Raw genomic sequence first — 18261 nt, 5'->3', positions numbered from 1 at the left:
TGCGGTGAAGTGGCTGACTGTGCGTCACCTGCGCTCTGCATCCATTACAGTAAGTAATGGTGATTTAGAGACTCGATTTGTAAAGTTTTCAGCCTGCCATGCTGTTGCGTAGCAAGCTGTAAACCCTTATTTAACAATTCCTCAATGAAACTGCTTTACATTTTGGTTAGCGTCTAACTGTTTTATCCCTTTATTGCAATACATACCAGCTCATAAGGGAAATAAAGACCGCTTGACTGGACGCATCTCAGTCGACTGAGGGGTCTCTCATTGATGATTCCATGACTTTCGGGGACAGCCCTAGTTGTGGTTGGCCTACAGTCGAGGGGGAGAATTAATCTCTTGGAGCAACAGAACCTCTGTTGCAAAATGCAATATGGCTGTTACCAATTAAGACTTGTGCATTTGAGACCCTGATGTCCCATTCTATGCAGTAAGTACCAACAGCAAACACTCAGCAGTTATTGAGTTGTTACCAAAATATCCAACCATTCAGACGGCTAAGATCTAATACAAGCTAGCATCATCATCTTCATAGCATCAGAAGATTTTCATCTAGGGAATTAACCTTTCACTTTTTAAAAGTTTAAGGACTCAAAATTATGTTCTGACACAGAACAATAAATCAATTGAACAAACACATCTAATCCCTCCCTTTGACACAAATGCACACACGTCAATAAACCGTATCTCTGTACCAATGCCACTGTAAAGCTTATAAAAACACTCACACCAGCTCATATCAAACTAGTTCACACAACATTTGACTGGTGGGTAAAGCTGTCTGTCAGCCAATGAGCCAATGAGGAAAGTGGGCACTGAGGAAGGTGATGGTTGCTCTACAGGGAGCTGGGAAGGGCTCTATTTGTATTAACGTTTCACATAATAACCAACCCAATGTGTCAAAGAAAAACAACTGCTCCTGAAACTGTGACAAACATCCCCCAACCACCCATATCAAGTCCCCTCAATATCCTGCAGACCACAAAGGGGGGGCAGAAGGCGCTGGCGTGACAACAGTTGATCACTACATGCCATCGTAGGTGAAGTTCTCCATCTTGACTGTCTGTCTGATGAGCAGCTTGGACTCCCGCCGCTCCTCGTTCTTGATGGACTTGTTGATGTCCATTATCTTTTCACAAATGTATTTGTTCACTTTGGACAATCTCTGCGTAATCTCTGCACTGTCGGCTGTCTCTTGAGACACTCTGTCGTAGAGACACTCTGGGGAAGGAGTGAGTGTGAGCAGTCAGACTACATCAAATTAAAAACTGCTGATCTTATCTTTATTTGGTGTCTAATGGATACAATTTAATGACTGAAAGGCTGTATGAAAAGAGAAAAGAATTTTTCTGTACCTGATGTTTTCCAACTTGTCTTGGCTTACAAAAGACCCACCAAAACAAGTATTCATCTCTTTTACAATGTTGAATTTTTAGATTAAACCTGGTTTTTATCTTACCTCTGACGATTTTCAGTTTGCTGGGTGACAGTGGAGGTTTGGGCAGGGCATCTTTCTTCTTTTTGGTGGCCACTCCAGTGACACTACGGTTCTTGAGGGTTTCTGTTCCCCAGATCATTACAGCCAGGTTCTTTGTGAACTTGGAGTCTCCCTGGGTCCGCTGCAGCTGGTGCCACTTCTCCTCCTCCACCCAGATACCTCCACCAAGGTGTACCTGCACAGAGGACAAGCATTTTAAAATGTTCATCTAGTAAGATAAAACTATTTTGTGTTAAGTGTTGTGTTGTCACTGAATTGTGTCAAAGAAAATGAAAAATGTAATGTCCGTATAAACACAACAGAACGAGCACACTGACACTTTTAAGCACACAATACTGCGCTCTTGATGTCTCATCCACTCCACACTTGCTCATTCATGCTGGACTTCCTAACAGTGCTACCTATTGAAGATCTGTCTGCTCCATCCACAGAAAAAATGACTACAGATGCACAACGTTAGATTTTTGGCGATTATCAACTTGCCGATATTTTCCTACATATTTTAGCCAATTGCTGATGACAACATATGTGCATATTTTTCTCACCTAATTGCAGAAAACATTACGTCTGTCCTTTAATAGACGGCATGTCTACTCTTTTCATGACGGCCCACTGGCAGATGCAGGTATAGAATACAATGCTTCTCAAAATGTGCACATTCAGTGAGTAAAATAAGAAAACTACTGCTGACAGGTGCCTTTTCCTCTTTGTTTTCAAAAATTTGTCATAATTCTTTGGATGTTGTCTCTTAAGATTGGTAATTAAATTTGTGACGTTGATGTCATGTGATTTGGTTCCTCCTCACATGACCGATGTTGATCAATCACTACAAACAGCAACTTCGTTACCCTATCCTTTTTTCCTTGCCTTTCTTTTCCTTTATACCTTTTTCAAACAAATTCTATACAGTTACGTTGTGAACAAACCAGTTAATTCTAGCAAGTGGGGTACCTTAAAATAATGAATGAATAAATAAATAAACAAACAAACCTTGGAAGTGAGAAATTAAAGTGGACAAAAACATGGATCTTATCCCTGGTGGTTCATGTTATTTAAACAGATACAACAGATGCTGGAGCATCAGACTTCAGAGCAGTAGTCACGGTCTTATTGTTACAGACCAGATTAGAAGTAGGGATGGCAATTTCATTAAATCTTATTGAGTTTAAACAACATTTATGCAAACACCAACAAAAGGAATCTAGAAAAGAGAAAGCAAGATAGAAGCAAGTTGATGAGGGAGAGAAACAAACTAAACTGGGACTTTGTTACTATAATTTGAAGCGTAGAACACATTTAGACTTACATTACGCCGACCACCCGCTTGCCTGGGACTAGAACTGCAACTAACAGTTATTTTAATTATCAATTAATTATCTGTTGATCACTTTCTCGATTAATTGATTAGTTATTTGGTCCATAAAATGTCAGAAAATTGTGAAAAAAAGTTTCCCAAACTCCAAGCTGAGGTCCTGAAATGTCTTTTTGTTGTCTGCTACCCAAAGAGTTTTGATGTGCTGTGATAGAGGACTAAAGAAAACAGAAAATATTTACATATGAGAAGTTGAAATCAGAAGTCAGAGAATAGCTGGCGATTAATTTTACAGTTGACAAGTAATCAATAAATCGACTAATCCTTGCAGCTCTACTTGGGAAATTTGTTTTTAGGTGCTGTGGGATTCCCAATCCAGTTTCACCCAACTACAATGCTCCATGCGGATGTAAAACCCCCTAAATCTAAATGGACAAAGCAGGTCATAGCTTATCATGTTAGGACACCCCTTAAACAGCTCCCACTTAGACCACTTTACAAATCCCAAGAAGCACCACTTTCACCAACCAGGACACATAAATAAGCTCAGGCCAGTGGCTGCTTGTGGCCTGGATTACCTCCACTATAAACTTAGCCTGCAGCTCCCTACACACTGCCGCTGCACGTTGCATAAGCCTGACCCAAACACTCCAAGCCGATTGCCAGCCTAGGCCGACTGCCCCGGTCTTCTAGGTGAGCTAATGCAGCAGGGGGCATATGTGACTCTCTTTCTCCCTCTCTCCTCTCTTATAGCTGTAAAGTCTTTAGGCTACCATCCAAAAGGCTTTTCCCTGTGCAGCTAATGTGCTTTAGGCCCCCGGCCAGCAGACAAGCTTTTTACTGCCCTCAAGTTAGACAAGATTGTTTTCATCCTCCCTCCCCGTTGCTCTCGTTTATCTCTCCCTTTCCATCTCTCCTCCTTCTTTTCTACACCCCCCACCCCCAGTCTCTCACAAGGGCTAACCTGTCAGTCACTTTAAATTCCTCTCGTGCAAATAATTAATATGGGGTCCCTGATGTAGGAGAGTTCTAATTTGCAAGTGTTCTTCACGCTTCAAGTGGCTGCAGGCCCCAGAGCTTGTAGTACCAATTCCCCCCCTGTCATCAGAGACAGGACGCTGGTTGAGTTACAGCGGTGGGGGGAGTAAAGAACCCTAACAGGCCAATAAACACTGATGATGCTGGCTGGGCTTGCAGGAACAATAATAATCTTCTCAACCTTGTTTACCTGCTAGGGTAGGGCAGCCAGGGGGAAAGGACTGATCAACTATGACGGCATGTTCCCAGGTTCATGGGTGTTAAAAGGAAATACTGCATTTCCTACAAAATCAGGCTACTTCCCACAGTCACCCCCAGGCAAAGAGCCAGGGACACTGGAGAGGGAACTAAAGCATTCAGGACTCTCAAAGGTTGAGACGGTTATTGGGATAGTCTTTAAAAGGATAGTTCGGATTATTTGACGTGGGGTTGTATGAGGTACTTGTCTATACTCAGTATATTAGCCACAGTAGATTCCGCCTGGCATGACCCCAGTTTGGAGAAGCAGAAAGGAGTGCCAGCACAGAAACTAAGCAATGAACTGCTGTACCTTGCTGCCAGACAGCCCTCTCCAGTGGGAAACAGCTGTTTTACAAGGCAAACATCATCTCCAAACCAAACACAGTCCATGGGTGAACTCAGTAATTTTATTTCACAGAACATGGGAATTGCTGGACTACCACTGCCTCAATCTCTTGTGTGTTTGTGTTATTGTGTGACTTTTGTGTTTAAAAAGGATAGTTCGGTGAATCCAAACTATACTTTGCTGTGTGACGGCAACATAAAGCTGTGAAAATATTCAAAATACAGTGTATGCTGTGAGTGAGATTCATTTTCTTTTTTTAAGTGGACCTTTTGTTGCTGACCCCATCGACAACAGTTCATTGCTTAGCTTTCATACTTTTCCTCTCTGCTTCTCCAAACTGGGGGCGTGACGACCAGAAGCTACTGTAGCTAATACACTGACTATCGATAAATACCTCACACAACCTCACATTAATTAATACTGTATTGTTTTTATTGTTCTAAGGTACCTAACAAGATCCAGCAAAGTGACTGCTGATGAAAACTATGCTTTAGCTAACTCGTATGCACTTACACTCTTCTGAATGTTGATTTTTTTTTAAGTTATGTTTTTGGGCTTGTCTTGCCTTTATTTGATAGTACAGCTGAAGAGTAGACAGGGAATGGGGGTGAAGAGAGAGGGGAAGACACGCAGCAAAGGGCCGCAGGTGCGAGTCGAACCAGCAGCCGCTGCAGAGGACTGACAGCCTCCATACTTGGGGCGGACGCTCTACCAACTGAGCTAAACAGCCGCCCCCTCTGAATGTTGATTAATGTACACACAACCTTTTCAAATAAATAAATAAATCTGAATGATCCCTTTAAGTCCCTATCTTGAAAGTCCCTATCCATAATGTAACACTCGACCCTGTAAATTTCAATTGTATTCAAATATATAACTGAAGAGGCAGCCACACAATAAAAAAGCATTTTATGTTTCTGAGTTGCTCATCATTGAAAATGCAGACATTCTTTACTCCCGGCTGACTCAACATGCCTTTAACATCATCATTAGACTTAGTTAAAGGCTTGTCAATTTGTTATTGAGTGACGGCATCTTTCAGCTCTGTGTTTGAATTTTAGTGCTGAGGGGTACCGTTTTGTTTACATTTGGATGAGTGATTCTGCCTTGAAGAATAAATGTCAAAATAAAAAAAGATGAAGGAGATGAAAACAGGCAGGGGACATCACAAAGACAACATGAAAGGTCGGTAGCAAATAAAAAGACGTGTGATTAGACTAGATAAGACAAAACAGTTGAAAAGGTGGTGTTCATGTGCCTGCCAGAGGGAATCAGGAAAAGCTAATGAAATAAAGACTGTCCTACAGTCAAGCCAGACTTACCTTCCCATCGTTGCAGGTGTATACTGTCCTGGGTGAGGGTGAGTAGCTGGAACTGGTGTTGGCTTCTTCTCTGCATGTCTCCTGCGCCTCAACAATGGGCTCAACCACTTCAGCCTTGATTGTCTGAGTGCCATTGTCATGCATAGGCTCTGGAGAAATGAAGGAGACATTTAGCATCACAGAGATACACAGAACAAATCTATGTCTGTCAGCACTTCAAGTTCAGGTAAGGTCAAAGGCCATTCATCATTGCTAGTCAGTACGACAGATATTAGCTCTTCTGGCTCCCTCATCACTAAGTCAGTGAGTTTTTGAATAGGTTTTGGTTAGATGCCTGAAATAAGGTGGTGGTTACAACAAGCTCAAGAGAATTTCACAATTTGTTCTATGACGTAAAATATGTCAGTAAAAACTCCACTCGTGAACTGAAGCTTTTTTTCTCTTAAAACAGGCAGGTGCAAGCAAGTGGCGAAATGAGAATACAGAGGTTGTGTGGGAAATTTAAACATCATCATGGCGAACCCCAGTCACCGTGGTATATTTCCTTTATAGCTTAACATTAGCTTTTCACTCATGGCAATTGCATTTACGCTTCAAAAATCATGAAAACAGTGTTCATTTGTAAAGATTATCTTGCTGAACAAGCACATAAGTATCATAAATGTAAGCTTTAAAGCAACATAAGCTTTTTGTGGAGGGAACAAGCGTGATGCTAACTTCTAGATTGGCTTACAAAAACACATCATCCCTGCAGCATTCTATAGAGGAGTTCAATAACACTTGACAGCATGCTAGTTGTAAACGGCCAGTTGCAATGTAATCCCTACGATATCTAGTAGCATGTGGCCGTGAGTTTTCTGGCCTTCGCCACTGGACCTGTGCCCACTTGCTCGCCTGCTTTCTTCGCACCTTGGGCCAAGGCTTCCCTGTGCCTCAAGACTGGCGGTTATTTTAGCCCAGCACCTAAGCTGGCTTGGTGGCCGGCAACGCTAAGCTCCAATGTAGCTGATGAGTTTTAATATCGGTCAGTGCACTCCATCCCCTGCCCGACAGCACCCCAGAGTGCTCTAATCTTTAGCCCATCCATTAGATGGTCTCGCCAGTAGCCCGGCGCCTCTGTCCAGATCTACAGGGGGCCTGAGGTTAACACCCGCATCTGGCAAAGCTTGAGTTTGTACATTGCTGCACACTGAAATGACACCACTTTTAATCACACTTATAACTACAGTGCTTTCTATTAAACTTCCGGTATTAGATTTCCTACTTTAGCACTAGACATATTACAATCCTACTGCTGGATTATAATCTCATTGTTGGATGTGTGTCTATTAGGTATTACACCTGTTGATTTTTTTAAAAACTTCTTTAACTAACCACATACTGCTTATATTCCAAAAACTTCTATACAAAGTGGGAGATCTGTCAAAAGCTTTCTGCTTTTTTTTCCTTACAAATCTTCTAAGACCTTGTTCAGACTGTCAACCCAATTCAGTCTGTTGACGTATCCACATTGTATCCAGTTTAAATTTAGAAAGTCTGGACAGCAAAAAACACAGGACACACAAATTCTGTTAATCGGATCCAAGCCTCATTTGGAGGTGGTTAGAAATGCGACTCCAATCTGAGAGATTGGAATCACATTTACAGATCCATCTCAGTCTGGACAGTCTTTCCAGTCAAATCTGATTTCAAAGTGTCTTTTGTGTCACATGGAACGCAACGCATGACATGCTGCTACCTGCAGTCTGAACAAAGCCTTAGAGAGTTTGAGCTGGATAAGGAATCATTGCTCTTGTGGGAATATTGATGCAGTGTGTGTGAAACTGGGCCACACCATATAAAACTGACAAAACTCAGATTGATTTTGCAAACGCACTGCAATAAGCCTACTTTACACTGCTACATGGAGTTTTTGAAATTCATATATAGCTAATAAAATTCCAGACCACAAAACAAGTTTTTTTTTACCTTTAACAACACATGATCACTGGCATAATATAACTATTTAACACTGTGGTAAATACTAATAATGCCTTGGCATCTCATTTGGAGTACTTTACAATGGGTCAGCAGATGGGAGACTGAGAATTCTTTGGCAGAACAATTGAGAAGACATTCTTCTGTTTTGGGGTGGTCTCTCATCACTATTACACAATATTAAAGCATTCAAACTCAAAGTGCTCCAGTTTAGTTCCGTCTTAACGTCATTCATAAAAGCGCATGTACATTTAAACTAAAGAAACGACCTCTATTGAAGGGCCTTCATCTCAGACCTTTCTTGTCACAGCATAGGGATACTCCATTTGCATCTTCTCATGTTTTTTTCCAGACTTAAAATCCATTATGTTTGGCACTTGTTACTGTTTTTTTTTTTTTTTTTTTTTTTTTTTTTTAAAAACACATAGCTCATGTTAGCATCAGTGGGGGTACAATACGTGCATTGTGTGGACATACAATAGATACTAGGACTATATTTTGTCCACACTCTTGCCTCCACAGATGTTACTTTCCAAGACTGCCTTTCTAATAATAAAAGTTCTGTGCCCCTGAATTGCAGCTTAAAGACAATACAGGTATTCATTCTCAATACCAGCTGATTTGACTGATTTGTCATTTTATTACATTACTAATTCGGTTAAAAGTTACTCATAAACTTTGTGGCATAGTCAGTAGTGGTTTGTGTGTTGGTGTGCATGTTCCTGTTTCCTCACCGCTGCCCAATCTCATGAGAAGCACGTCTTGCAGCCTCCTGTTGAAGTCCCTCAGTTCTTTGACTTCTGTCAGCAAGCTGCCATATTCCTTCAGCTTCTTGGCCTGCTGCACCAGCTGCCTGCGGGTTCTCTCCAGCTCCTGCTGCAGCCTCCTCATCTCCTCCTCCTGTTGCCTGTAGCTATGAACCAGCTCCTCGTACAGGACTCTGGGAACCACGGCTGCAGCTACCCCAGACACACAATCCGCATCCACCTCCAAATGCTGTTGTTGCTGCTGGTGATGATGTTGCTGATGCTCTGCATCCATATCTTCATCCTCGTCGTCTGCATCGTCTCCCTCCTCGGCCAGCCGGTCCTCATCTAGGTCCTCCTCACCCTCCATACAGGAGCTGGCTGCATTTCTCTCCAGACGAGCCACTACAGCTGCCAGGCTCTTGGAGGAGTTGGACAGGGGGCGTCCATGGTCCTGAGACAGGGCCTGATGAAAACAACAGTCATGTTAGGGACATAATAGGCCACTGAAATTGTAATAACTACAGAGTTGAGAATATGAGCTAGGGCTGGGCGATATCACTGAAAAATTGATCAACATAAGAAGCTTTATTTCAGCTGATACTGAAAATTATTGACAATTTTTAACGACCAACTATTTTAAAAAGACTGGCAGAAAAGAGGTTGAATTTAATGAATTTATGTTGAATTTAAACACTTTACTTCAAATTTAAACACTTAATTTCATCAAGGCACACAGGTAATCTTAATGGATTTACAAAAATCAAAACTAAACTACTACTACTAAACTGCCATCTGCACTCATCTTGTCCCTCAATGCTGTTTCTGTTGTTGTGCCACATGTCAGTGCTGCAACTGAAAAACACACCTGTTAAATGATTGGCTGTTTGTGTGTCACTCATACCATGCTCGATTATCAAGGGATGACAGGCTGTTTATAAGCCAGGGCGTATTCGTTATGTGGGTTAATGACGGTTTGCGCTGCATTTATTTAAGTGAAACCAACATTTTTTAAAACAATTTTCTTACTACTATTGGTAAACAGAGCTGAATAATTAGGCTTGCCTGGGGCAAGTAAAAAGCGATGTCAGGCAAGTAAATGTGGCAACTCTCTTGCCCAACTGTGCAGTTAGTAAAAAAAATTAAACTATTTTGATAATCAGATAATCCAGTGGTTGGCAAAGTCTTTTATGGCATGTCCCCCTTCAAAAGTTAAAAATCTCTATATTTCTCCCCTGGTCATCCACACCCTCCCTGCAGTGGCTTCATGTCCCCTCAGTAGGTCCCGCCCTCCCAGTTTGGGAACCACTGCATTAATCACTTTTCTGAATATCTTTGGGTTTCAAACTGACAAAACAAGACATTTAAAGACATAAAACAGTTTTTTACAGGGCCAACCAAAAACTAGGCAAGTAGTTTTCTGACCAGCTTCCCTGACTGGGCAAGTAAGAGAAAACTTTAACACTTAAAACTGATGAGGTGTCTGTTGCTGATACATATCACTATTGTTTTACGGCCAACGTTTAATATGAACACAATAAAAATATACTTTTGGATGCCGTTCTATTAAAATATTTTAAAGAATATCACAAATCTCTTCGCTGCATTGGTAACAAAATGTGATTCATCTCAACACATAGAAAGCAGAATAAAACCACACTTCAACAGAAAAATGACGTGATAGACAGACAGACTGCAAACAGTTTGTTTTGACTGTGTGGATCTCAATAGGAACTGGGAGGAGAGGAGTCACTGAGTTCTTTGATGAGCCGCTCAGAGGATTTGTCTGTGAAAGGGCAGCTGTCCAGAGTGCTGAATTTGTGTTAATCCAGCATATGGTAAAAATAGCGTGGGGGATTTTGGGTGTCATCCAAGTTTATGAAAATGTGACATTGTATAATCAACAGATATATTTACAATGTAAGACTTATTAATGTGTATGAATCAACTTGGCACATGAAGTAACACCTGTAGTCATACTTACGCAGTGTTGATATAAGAGTTTTTTCAATAAGCACAATAAATTAGGGTCCTCAGTGACACAGCAAACGATTGTCAATATAAGTAATTAACAGGGGACACTTTCTTATTTCATTTTGTTATGGTTAAGTATGGAAAGTAAACTTTGCATCCACAGATAAAACATGTTCTGTTGTTGAAAACATTTGATTTGGAAAAATATGATAATTCTTAGAACATGTTAAATAAATAGTAAACATGGAAACTACTATTCTTTGCATTTAACTATAAGGACTGTATTATAACTATGATTCTACACATTTTCTATGTGCAATTCTGAACACAATAGTATAGTAAATGTATTAATGATTTTGTATTGTCTGAATACACATTTTCATATAAGCCATTACAGGTTTCTACCTCATACTCACTCATACTTTTATATTAGCGTTATGTGTTTTTTGTATTTGTGTGGATGAGAAACAAATATAACTAAAAATAAATCTAAAACTATGACAGAATCATAACATCTTAACTTAAAGACATTACCAATAGTTAGGTTATTTAAACATGATGAAGGGGCAGTGTGATTATATGTCATGATATTGGTGTCATTGTAAGTAACAAGACAATCTAGTGAGAGCGGTCCACTATCCAGTGCTGCCCATTTAAATGTACACACTAATTTCTTCCAAAACAACACTACTACTGTCTAATTCGGGTGAGCCTACCTTTTTATGCCTGAGTGGCATTCTCTCCTCTCCAAAACTGTTCTCAATAGAGTTTCCTGAATTCTTGATGGACATCTTGGGAATTTTCATCTTCTTTTGCATTATACTGTCTTCAAATTCCTCTACTGTATCTGTGGAGTTCGGAGACAGAAGCAGGAAGAAACTCATAAAGTTTCCAAAAAGTTGGATGGGTTTTCATAAAACGTGAACAGAATTCTTTCATCCATTCGTCAAACTCGGACCGAGAGCGTTTTGCCTCTCCATCCTACTAGATTAAACTAACTTTAGCGCACTTTAGCCTAAAACTAAAATGCAAGCTGTAATACAAATCGTCCTGGCTGTACAGAGATTTAACATAAACGCCGCCGTGAAGGTGTTGGTTAGATCTGAACGATCTTGCAGCAGACAGCTCACACACACTCGAGGATTAGTGATGTAGCTAGTTAAAGATTGGGCATAGAAAACGACCATGAGCAAACATTCACTAACTGGAGCTAACGTTTAGCAAACCATTTCACCTGCACACTTCTGCACATTAACATGAAGCGCTGTCATGAAGCAGCCATGCGGCTGTCATGTTAGTGACGGACAGGTTGCAAACTACATGTTGTCTGCATTAATGTGTGTGACACGGCGATGACTGCAGCACCGCATCCCCTCTGTGGCTCAGACCAACAGATAAGCAGCTAACATGCTAACCGCAAAACACAAAAGCTGTCGGTCTAGCGTCTCGACTACACGTTCAAACCTCTACAAAAATGATAACAGGGTGACCACAGGCTGTCACATGTGTTTGTAATGTAGTGACAGTTTGCAGTGTGCACGCAGCTAACTAGCGCTTCGGTGCTAACATGCTAACGCGGAACGAATACACATGAAGCTAGCAGGCGTTAGCTACATCTTGTAAACAACCGTTGTGACTGGCTAACGTTGCATGCCACGTATTTAGCGAAACAAGCAGCACCACTCTATCGAGACAAGAGAGCTAACTCACGATACGAACACGAAACTCTGGGTGTAAAAATCTGTAAAGCGCTGCCGACAAGGTATGACTGCCTACCAAACTTATCTTAGCATATCTAACTAGCATATCTAGCCTAGCCACCGCCGAGGACGTTGTTGTGGCTATCAGTGTCAGATTCCAGCTGATCACGTCCTGACAGATCGGACAAAAGGACTTGCTTTGACACATTCAACACATTCGCGTACCCCGTCGTTACTTGGTCAGACGGAGAAAAACAGCGTTAAAAATAAAGAAGCTGATGTGTTAGGAGGACAACTTACCTGCAAGGGCAAGGATCTGTACTTCGCACGGCTGGCCTGCGCTGCCATTCTCTTCAGTTCTGTGAACCAGATACACCTTCTGATTATCAAAATCTGTTTTGTGCAGTGGTCTGAAATCTTCGACATTTGAAACTGGCAACGCGTAGCACATATCGTCTTCAAAGAATCTAACAAAAGCATACATTATTTACTTCTCTTTGGTCCTGCACTTTGGATATGGTTGACAGTTTTTCCTCACAAAGTATTAAAAAAATATACACATAGGGGGGTTGGGGATGGTGTCTGTCTGCGCTCGGCTACTCATGCCTGGTCCACATCACCAGGGTAGATCATCAAGGCATAAGTAATTGACATTAACTTTGCTGTTAAGAGATGTTAAGATAAAGAAGCATTCAAAAACAAATTTGATCTCTTTGTGTAAGGAATATGAAATGTTTTTCCTTTTGCACATGTAGTGTAATTATAATATTAAAAAACATGTTTTTAATTTCTTCCAAATTTGAAACATCTGTGAAGACCAAGATGACAAAAATACTAATATTAATGTCAGCATATTTGAAAACAACGAAATATTTATAAGGGAAATATTTGTTTTAGTCAGTGGTTTTCAAACTGGGTTCCAGAGACCAACAGGGGGATCCCCAGCAAAAAGAGGAAGAAAATATTTTAACTTTTATCACATTTTTTGGAAGCTGGAACCACAAGTGAAGAATGATTGTAATATTTAGTGATTCTAGTTTGATCATTGATTGACTATCAAGACTTAATTATCATCAAACAAACAAACAAATAAATAAATAATTTAAAAAAAAATGCATAGGGGGTATACATTAAAGGGATAGTTCAGGTTATTTTAAGTGGGACTGTCAGGTATTTATTAATAGTCAGTGTCACTGGGAAGACACAGACACAGAACAAACTCCATAAATGAAATCAGTAATTTAACTTTGCAGAAAACAGGAGTTGCTGGTCTACCGCTGCCTCAATTTGTTAGGGTTTTTGTGTGAGGATTGTGTGATCTTTGTATTTTAAAAGGATACCTGAGCCACCAAAGCCACACAATAGCACAAACAAACAAATTGAGACAGTGGAGGACCAGCTACTCCTGTGGTAAAATGACTGATTATGCTTTTAGAGTTTGGTTGGTTTGGAGAGAGCAATATTTGGCTCGTATAACAGCAGTTTCCCATCAGAAAAGGCTGTCTGACAGCAAAGTAGTGTACACTTAAACTGATACTGAGATTTTTAGGTGGACGTCTTAAAAGTGGGTATAATACCTTTTGTTGCTGACTCTGTCCACAGCAGTACATTTAATAGCATCCATGCTGTTCCCCCTCTCTCCTTCTCCAAACTAGGGGCAGGACTAGGTAACACAGTGACCGCATACAGGCTCACTTCAAATAATCCAGACAAAATCCTCTCAAATTGGGGGCCTGTGGTCAAATGTGCATCTCCTCTGGGGGTCCTTGACATGAAAAAGTTTGGGAACCCCTGCTTTAAGTGATTAGGCAGGACATTTCAGTCGTCCTGGATCATTACCCTCATCAATTTAGATGCCCATTACTGCTCACTCTGTCTTCTGAGGGAATTGTTTCAGGGCAGTACAGTGAGAAAAGCCACCAAGATGATTACCTGCCCGGCCAGATTTCACTGCTCTCTGTGTGCCTTCGTGTGTTTCCTGGCGTACACACGTCTCATCTGTTCCTTGTATCACAACAGAAAGACTTAAGGCCAGCTGACAGAAACGAACTCTTTGTTATTGTAAGACAGCCAGGTGCTTATACAACAGGATGGATTTCTCTCAGTTGTTACTCTAATGGAGAGCACCACAGTCGATAAATGACACTAACAATTTCGTTCTGCTTCGCCTGCTGTAATTGAAAAGTAACTGATGCAGAACTATATGGAGCCTTTTTTCTTCTCTGATATCTCGTTTCATAGTTTCAGGCATTTAGTTAGTTATGATTAGGCCTGTTTCAAATGCCAGCTTCCCCGTGATGTTTGTTCACTGTGCTGTGTGACCGCTCTCAGAGTCTGGTAGATGTATACAAGAGAATTTGAAAACAAACAAACAAAGCGATGACAATAACGTTCAGAACATAACGCCAGTCATTTTACTTCAGCTATTGGAGCAGTATTTTCGGCTGTTTTCAGTTCGAGTGAGTGGTTACGTCTCCTCGCTTCACTTTTCCGTGAAGAAGCGCTAAGTTGAACTGTCAAAATGCAACTTTCATATACTTTTCCAGAAGTTAAATTCTGCATCATTCTTTAATAAATTGTATTTTAGAGGTAGGGATTAAATGGAGTTTATTTTTTCAGGTTGAGTCACAGTCGTTTTGTATATATCTATGCACTGATACTTTGGCAGGGCTCCACAAACTATAACAGGAGTGAGAGTGATAGACAAGAGATTTGAGCAGCTTCTCAACAAGTCGAACAGAGGATTACTGCTAATCTAAGCTTCTGTTCAATGGCTCTCCTGTCCTCAAGGCTGGGCTTGTCAACATAAGGCTGCTCTCTTTCTGGAGCTTTCTGTCTTTGAAGTGGCCAGTATTTTAAGGGGGACACCACTCCATTTAAAAGCCTTATATTATGTTTTTCCTGCAGCCAGAAGAAGTTCAACTTTCTCCACAAGTTGCACCACAGATGGAAGTCTGCCTAGAGACACAATAAAAGTTGAACTCCCTCAAATTTATTTTATTCTACAGGCACTTCTGAATATGACAAATATTGCAGTGCATGTACGCCACTGCATTTATCTAATAATTTTAGTTACTATACAAATTGGTATTAATGACATAAAATATAATAAAAAAATAAATTATGATGTATCTTTATATACTTATCAAGATGAGAGATCTATAGTGGACATCATAATTAAGAAAAGCTTCTTGGCTACCTCACTTACAGGTTATCCAAATAAATAAATAAAACCAATAAATAAATAGATGGAGTTCTTTTACTGATGTACTCAAAGTATATTGTGCTGTTAATAGTTTTAAACTTTTACTAAGTCAAATTTTGAATGCAGGACTACTTGTAAAAGACTATTTCTACACTGCGATCTGAGTACTTCTTTTGCCTCAGTTCTTTATATGGTATTGTACGTCATGTCAGCCTCTGTGAGAACTATTTTCATGCACCAAAAGTCTCAAAACTTAACCCATGTACTCCCTTTTCCTCACTGTAATTATTTCATGGTACATTGCTCCACTGCACTGCTGAACTCTCCGATTTAGCTTCAACCAGGTCACAGTGCTTGACTGAACACTGGTGGGTGAACATGCAGTTTTCTATATGAACTATAAGGCTTGCATGCCAGTAGTTACATTAAATAAAATATATTTTCTTGATTAGGGCTGGGCAGTATATCAATATTACATTGACATCATGATATTAGTGTAGATATTGTCTTACAATGTTATACTGTGGTACCACCTATCCTGGTTTTAAAGGCTGCATGACAGAAAAGACAGAATTTTCTGAACTTTCTAAACGGTTACAGCTGTTCCATTATTTGCCTTTGTCCATTTATTCATTATACCCATATAACTGATCATTATTTATCAAAAATCTCACTGTGTCAGTATTTTGTGAAAGCACAATAATCAGCCCTACATTACAATTGCAATCTCAATAATCTCTCAATATCATCCAGCCCTACTGTCAGTTATCTCAAAAATGATCAGTAATATAGACCCATGGTCCTCAGGTGTTTTGCCTGACACATAACTAGACACCTTTGGGTGTGTAAATACTGCACTTCATTTATGTCGAAACTTGGTGGAAGGGGATCTGTGTCCTCTCTAATACACAAAATTCTTATTTTCAGGTGATGATTCACTAATGAAAACATAACAACATTAAATTCCATAAATATTAAATTCCATCTCTGCCATATTCTGCCAAAAGATCCCCTCAAATCTTACATACTGGACCTTTAAGGCAAAAATAACCTTTGCATATACAAAAATGGGATTAAATTATAGCACTATAAATATCAGTTAAATGCTGCGTACCCATTGTTGTGTGTTGCCTTGTCACCATCATGACAATTAAAAGCACAGCTGCTATTTGTTTAACAAATCCAATCAGCTCTTCTTAAAAACAGTTACTCAAACACACAAAATCCACTCTGAGTTGACTATCGACATGCTAATTATCTGAAGATACACTGATTTATAAGGATTAAGTAGATAATATTTTAGCTATGTTTTTATCTCAGAGGGCAGTTGATCGGGTATAGACTCAAGTCAGGACAGAAGCCAGACATCATGTCCTGCCTATTAGCTCCACACTGCCAGGCTCATCTATCTTTATTGGTCATCCATTAGCCTGCATTAAAGGGAGACACGGGATAATAGCAGTAATGATGCTGATGATGGAATTAGACTGCGGGCACACACGTCATCATTGCAGCGGTACGCCGGGAATCATAAAGAGTTCCCACTGACTCACGGACAAACAGATAAAATAAACGACCCTTTTATGCTTCTGATAAGAGAGTGTGCGTAAATACGACGGACAAATATAGTGAGATGAGGTCCTGCAATTTAGGTGAAAAATGTCTGCGGGGTGTGTGCATTAACTTACCGGCACGTAGACAGCCAATCTAAAGGCAGCACCTGTGCCAATCTGCAGGATGGACAGATGCTGGTGCTGCGTGTGTGATGATGGTTGGCAGGGGTGAGCGCCAGCCTGAGCAACAGCGTACAGACAACACACACAGCAAAATGACGGTGCCAGGCATTAGACAGCCGGGATGGAGGGATCATTAAGGCAACTTTCTGGAAAGATGCTCAAAGATCAGGAAAGCACTGAGCAAAATGAAGATATGGGCGCCTGGTTGCAAGATGACAGATTCAGAGAGGCGTAAACGTCTTTTACGGGCAACACGCTACCACGATCAATCACGACTGTTTACAGTCCAGGGTGAAGCCGTTTTTCCTATTTTGGTTGGAGGCATCTCACCAGTCTTTCTCTTATTATGCCTCTTAATTAGCTCCGCATGAATTACTAATCAACCATGAAGAAGGCATTCACCAATTTAAAAAGTGATAGCCCATGAAATGAACAGCACAGCCTCATACAAGCACATCAGTTACTAATGCCGCAGGGCCTGAAAACAGACCTTTGACTGAAAGAGAGAGACGGGAGAAAGAAAGACGGACACGCACACACTCACAAAGACAAACCTTATTGTGAATAAACCCTTCATTAAGTATTTAGAATGGTATCAGCGCTGGCCCTGCCACCACGCTGTGTATACTCAGTGATCCACCCTGGAGACATTGATCTTCTTCATAAGGAACATAATGACCACCAGAGAAATACTGATCATATTTCAGCACCAGTCAATTCAGTTCATTAGGGCCGCTCCACCTCCTACTGCGGCCCTGTATTGATCTTGCCAGTGTCACCAGACTGTTATTCTCCGCTAACTAGATAGGGAACTCACAAAACTGTAATTCATACACTGGCAACAGCGAGTCGAACAATAGACTACAGGGAACAAATAAGCCAAAATACATAAAAGCAATGGAGATCATCCCATCTGTGTAAGAGCAGCGTGGACCGTCTGTCTCTGTGCCCTTTCTGCGTTGGCATCAAATGTCAGACACGACACAAGAAATCCTAAAAGTATCAAGGCTGTCCCCGGGTTTCAGAGAGAATTTTTCTTATGCCTCTAATACCTTTTCCACCTTCTCCTCTCCTCTAATCTCCACTTATCTGGCAGCCAGGTGAGCCGCAGCACATGGCTGGTGGGCAGGCTTTGGTCTGTGGGAATACAGCTCATCTTAATGG

The 18261-nt window shown here is 40.7% G+C and overlaps 2 protein-coding genes across 4 annotated transcripts in view; both read right to left on the bottom strand.

The window, feature by feature from the left end:
- agbl4 (AGBL carboxypeptidase 4) overlaps window positions 1–18261 on the bottom strand; it is a 543878-nt gene that overhangs the window by 87964 nt on the left and 437653 nt on the right. The window lies entirely within an intron of this gene.
- Window positions 612–12691, bottom strand: bend5 (BEN domain containing 5). The gene is made up of 6 exons (XM_084722270.1): window positions 12457–12691; window positions 11173–11303; window positions 8471–8948; window positions 5760–5908; window positions 1463–1676; window positions 612–1224 (listed from the first exon to the last, which is right to left on the bottom strand). Exons 1-6 carry the CDS (start codon window positions 12638–12640, stop codon window positions 1028–1030), a joined length of 1353 nt encoding a protein of 450 aa, XP_084578396.1. The 5' UTR covers window positions 12641–12691; the 3' UTR covers window positions 612–1027.

Source organism: Lutjanus erythropterus, chromosome 7 (genome assembly GCF_056507025.1).
Source record: "Lutjanus erythropterus isolate fLutEry1 chromosome 7, fLutEry1.hap2, whole genome shotgun sequence".
NCBI lineage: Eukaryota > Metazoa > Chordata > Actinopteri > Lutjaniformes > Lutjanidae > Lutjanus > Lutjanus erythropterus.
This window is presented reverse-complemented; position numbering and strand designations above follow the sequence as displayed.